Below are 5,363 nucleotides of genomic sequence, written 5' to 3' on the forward strand. Positions count from 1 at the left end.
CTATCCACAAGGGAAACTAACGGGACACCTCTTTAATTATCAGAAGATATTCAAAACTATATTACAGCATCAGTATGTGAATATAGGACACATTTAGATGACAACATTTTACAACTTGGTAAAATACAATCTCCCTGAAAAATAAAAGTTATCAGAATACATTATCACCAAACCTGGGCATCCAGGTCCTGTCTGCCGCTGGGTTGAGGTGGGACTTTCAGCAACAGTTACATCTGTTTCCCCATCCGTAAGTTGGCAGCTACCAATACTTCTCTTCCTCATACAACTGAGGACACACAGAAGGAAGTTAAGCTCTGGTGCAGAAGCAGAGACATCCAGTGAAGACAGTTACGGCATGGATTAGCGTTTCTGTTTGTAAAGTGCGTGGCATCGGCACGTACCAGAAGGAAAAATGGCCTGGAAATGAGCCCTTTGGAAGAGATACAGAGTGAGAGCACAATGTCTTGCACTAAGGTTATGTATTTAACAGTTTTACATGAAATATTTATATATAAAAACTTTGTTAAGTGCTTTTCTCCAATTTAAAAATTTAAAGAATTCAAAAATAAGGCATTCAATATTTGGAAAAGTACAGATTTACAAAATGTGTATATTCTGTCATGAAAACTCCACACCAACATTATACACTTGGAAAAAAAATACAAACAGGATATATTACAAATTTATGTAGCAATAACTTAGTTCATACCATGCAATAAAAAGTACGTTAATCGAGATACACAAGCTTTTCGGTTTCCTAAACTGGAGGGCTTAATTTTGGTTGCAAAGTGAGTTTTTATGCGAATTCTTAGAACTGTGGCACTTGATTCTGGTAGCCTTTCTACGGAGAGTTAAATTGTACATAATGACTGTGAGGATGGAGAGTACAAAGCAGCTGTTACGAATCATTCCAACTTTGTTCGACAATAGCTGAAACTCTTTTCTCATATTCCCGTTTGTTCTCCTGATAAAGCTGTGCCGCCTGACTGTTTGCCGGACTGTTGGGATTAGGTTCATCAAGCAGAGACTGTAAAAAGGAGAAATGAAAATGTGAGATAAACCAACACATTTTACAACGGGGAGGAAAAAAGTCAACTTTGAGCTTTCAGACCGCATGTGTTTCAGGCTCAGACATGACTCAGAAGAGCCCAATTGAGAAAAACCCAGTTAAACTCATGGTTAGACACCCATAATTACACTGCTGAACAATACACTGCTTAAGCATCAGCACTGCGTACACTTCCAGGTTCACAAACCTAACAGATATGTGGTCATCTGTGCCAGTTAGCAGTATGAGGCTAATTGATTGTTTGGTAATTACTCTACTGTTGTCGTTCAGGACTAATGAGGGGCTTAAGATGCCTCCTACAAAACTTCACCGTAGAAAAATAAAATCACACAGGAGAAGAGAAAATGTACATTTTTGCTGTGCCAAGCCATTTTTACTTATTCCAAGTAAAGCAGGTTGCAGCAATACTGTCTCCTTGAGGACCTCGCAGGGCAAGGCCTCATGCTAAAGCTTAGCAATTCAAGCCCTAGACACATTTCTACATCCAATGTCCTATCCTGACCACACACAGTTAAAAAGGGAATCCAAATCAGTAATCCTTTTCCTGTAAAAAGTATCTACTGGCATTTTTGTGGCTCAAAATCAGTCATGACACAGGTCAGCACCTTAGCCTTGATTTGATCTAAAAAGCAGCTGCTTAGCTCACCAGTATTTGGAGCCCCTTGCCACAGGTACCCACTAGCCACATCACTGCACTGTGTGTTCTGGAACAGAACCTAACAGCAGCATAATTTGCTAAAGTAGATATAAAAGTTACCTGAATTGAGGTTAAAATAGATGAAACATCGTAGGTGGGACTCCAGCGGTTCTGAAGAATATCTAAACATATGCTACCATCCGCATAAACTGTAAATACAACACAGATACCATTCAGAAACCATCAGATTTATCCTATGGCTTGTTCATTACACACTGCTCAAGGCAGAGTTACTGTTCTGCTCAGACCGAGCTTAAATTCAAGCGTTAGGGAGCAGACAGCAGGTGTGTCTCTCAGCTTCCTGTAGTTTGACATCTTGTCTTTTGAAGGACACATTCCTGGAAGCGACAACACTGAACAGGAAAAGGAGGAACATCTAAAGGTTATGGCATTAGCACAGGAACGGGCAGATGTGGTTTCCTGCTCCTCTTGTGTGACCAGCCCAGACACACGCAGAGGTGAGGCCTCCTAGAGAGCGAGGCGTTCACGGCAGGAGCGGAATCCACCGCACCAGCCAAGCATCTCGCAGTCTCCACAGAGGGAGTTCTTGCCCTGTTTTTACACACCCCACACTCACCAATGCAGGCAATAAAAAAACATACTGAAAAACGTGCCTGAAGTCCTACTTCAGCCTGGACACCTACCAGTAGTCTTAAAACAAGAGCCTGTGGGAATCAGATTTGCCACTCCAACGCCTGCACCCTGGACTCTAGCTTGTTCATGCCAGTAGAACCCAAGGAATCACAAAAGCCCCATCAGAGCCACACTGCCCCGCGCAGGACGCCAGAAACAAACGGTTAGCGATGTCTAAAAAGTCACAGAACTGAACCCAAAGTCACCTCTGTTCAAGGTGTTCAAGCTACAGGGAATGCTGGAATGGGCTTATGCTCCAGCCTTCACATCCAGTCTGCACCCTCCCTTGCTACAGGGAGGCTTGGAAAGGCAAAAGGCATGGTTTGTGTTTTCTGCATGCAATAATAATTAGGTAAAACCATACCATAACAGTTATTATGGCTAAATAAAAATACTCACCATTTGGATGGAACATTTTTGATAGAAACCTAACAGTTGGAGGCTTATTTGGATATTCTTCTGAAAATTCTATGACTAGTTTAAAAGTACCTGTCCAAACAAACATAAATACAGTTAGATAATTGACAACAAAAGAACACCTCCACTAACATATGCAACCTAAGTTATGTGCTCCATGGTCAATATTTCCTTATATTATTCTTACATAAACATGCAACACTGTCAGGTTTCACGTATGTCAAGCAGTAACGGAACTGTGGAACTACTACTCAGTGATAGCAATAAATCCAGCAGCAAAGCTCAGAGACCTACTGTACACATGGCAAAGGCAGCTCGATCCATCACCAATTATCCCACTGCCCTCCCCTTTTCCTGTGGGCCAACATGCCGGTTCCATGGACTCTGGTGACTTTAAGGCGTTTCATTAAAGCACTGTGGTGCCAGCACAGAAACACTGGAATTTCATCAGCACCAATCTCAGTCTTTGGAGCTCACGACTGATTCACTGAAAACCTTTATTACGGATCAGTGAATAATTTACTGTAACTCCTCCAACCCAACACAGAGAAAACCCCATCTGCTGCTGATTACTGCAATAATACTGTAATTATTAAACTCATTATTCCTCATATGCCTAAGGGAGGTTCGTTATACACCGACCTTCTTGTTTGTGTACAAATCGGGTATTCCCTCCCCCTCAGCGAGTTCTATATTCAGAACAATTCAAGATTTTTCACCTGTTCTTCATTAGGAGAAGAGAGATGAATCAACCATGCCACAGAGATGAAACCAGAAAAGCACACGGCCTTGTTGAGCTCAGCACGGTGATGCGCAAACAACCGGCAGCATTAGACCAACTTCCCCGCTAAAACCTCCAGCGAGTAGGTACAAACAAGTGTTGATGCAGCCCTGTTTGTAGCCTTCTAACCAACCACTCTGACCAGACTCTGCTTACATCAATGTACATATTTTACTGCCAGCAAGACCTTACTCCTTCACTTGCTTAGTTTGTTCCAAATTATATAGAGATAACATCTAAAATTTTCTCCAAGCAGAACAATGTTAATACTGGCGTATTGTACTGCCAGCAAGACCTTACTCCTTCACTTGCTTAGTTTGTTCCAAATTATATAGAGATAACATCTAAAATTTTCTCCAAGCAGAACAATGTTAATACTGGCAACAGTTGTGAGAATGACAAAGAATATTAAAGTTGTGGCTTACCATCTTCAAAAGGTGTCCCTTCTGGCCTGAAAGGTTTTAAAAATAAACTCCAGTTAAAGAATGATCATTACCTACTTCTAAACAGGCACAATAAATTTCTATCTTCTTCCTCATCCTCCCCAAGATACAGGTACAGGCAATATTTAATTACCCAGAGAAGTACCCAGAGACAATCTCCGAGTGCTCTGTCGTATCTACGGCGCCCACAGTCAGTCTGCCAGTCAAGATACCTACTTCATCGTCATCCCAAACAACCCACATGCCATTACGTAACTAGATTGGAATTAACGAGCCAATTACGAGCAAGTATACTTTAGTTTTATGAAAGGATACTAAGCCAGTTCCTGTTCTGTAGGATATGTAACGTTACTTCCTAGACAGAACATGTACCGTGTTCCACTGGGAATCAATCCAATCACTAATACATCTGGATTTAATGGCTGAGGACATGCTGCTCTGCTGTACTTTAAAGCCTGCTTTTTCATAACCCAACTCCTGCAATCTAACCAATGAGAAAGACATATGCAAGCTTTGCTCAATAAAAAGGACAAAGAAATTTTAACTTTTTTCTTTCCTCTGCATTCTGCATGACCCCTGAAAACAGATATTTACTGCAATGGCACACTTGGTCATTCCTCTAAGTTTCCTGACTTTATGTACATGAAAGATAAGAATCATTATGAAAACAAACCCCAGGTTTTGTTCTATTCAGCCCTTTGATCCAGAACTGTGTAGTGATCAAAAACTCTTACCCAAATATAACTGCATTCCATTGCATTATATTATTCTCAGACGGTGCACCACTGACACCCACAGGAGGGTCTTCTTGCAACCTAAGAATCACAGGTATAGAAAGACAAACCTTAGATAAATGAAATACTTCCACCTGCAAGTGTAATTAAACAGCAGCATCCAGATTTTGTAAATATCTTCTCATTCCAAATCAGAGGACACACAAAGCATCACATACACATTATCAACACTCCAAGAGACAACCTGCAAGACAATGCACAGCAAGATTTTCTCATGTATCACCAATACGCTACGATGGCCCAGCAGGTTAGGTTAAGTGTGCAGGGAGCAAAGCAGTAGCTGTAACAAAACTTAAAGCACCCTGGGCAGCTGGGATTTACAGTACTCCCTAGTGAACTATGGAAGAGCAATTGCTGCCACCATGAAGAGAACAAATTAGAGCCACAAAGGGGAGCTGAAAACCATCCGGTGACACTTGCACTGCACGCCCTTGGGGACTAAGCGCAAGGGATCGTCGGTGGAGCTTTTCCGGCATTCCCAGATCCACGCACGCGATGTGGCTAAATTTGGTATAAGCCTATTTTGACT

General features: G+C 41.7%; 1 protein-coding gene across 1 annotated transcript; it reads right to left on the reverse strand.

The window, feature by feature from the left end:
• Positions 1-460: 460 nt before the first annotated feature.
• LOC104504424 (ubiquitin-conjugating enzyme E2 B) lies at positions 461-4,857 on the reverse strand. The gene is made up of 5 exons (XM_010161935.1): positions 4,775-4,857; positions 4,023-4,048; positions 2,799-2,888; positions 1,827-1,915; positions 461-1,027 (listed from the first exon to the last, which is right to left on the reverse strand). Exons 1-5 carry the CDS (start codon positions 4,798-4,800, stop codon positions 899-901), a joined length of 360 nt encoding a protein of 119 aa, XP_010160237.1. The 5' UTR covers positions 4,801-4,857; the 3' UTR covers positions 461-898.
• Between the last annotated feature and the right edge of the window lie 506 nt (positions 4,858-5,363).

Source organism: Eurypyga helias, unplaced genomic scaffold (genome assembly GCF_000690775.1).
Source record: "Eurypyga helias isolate BGI_N326 unplaced genomic scaffold, ASM69077v1 scaffold11572, whole genome shotgun sequence".
Classification (NCBI taxonomy): Eukaryota; Metazoa; Chordata; class Aves; order Eurypygiformes; family Eurypygidae; genus Eurypyga; species Eurypyga helias.

Coding starts and splice junctions, on each gene's coding strand:
- LOC104504424 (XM_010161935.1), bottom strand. CDS start 4,800: ATGCAATGGAATGCAGTTATATTTGG. Junction 2,889..4,022: donor AGGGACACCTTTTGAAGATG/GTAAGCCACAAC, acceptor TTGTTTGGACAG/GTACTTTTAAACTAGTCATA. Junction 1,028..1,826: donor CTATTTTAACCTCAATTCAG/GTAACTTTTATA, acceptor TCCTTTTTACAG/TCTCTGCTTGATGAACCTAA.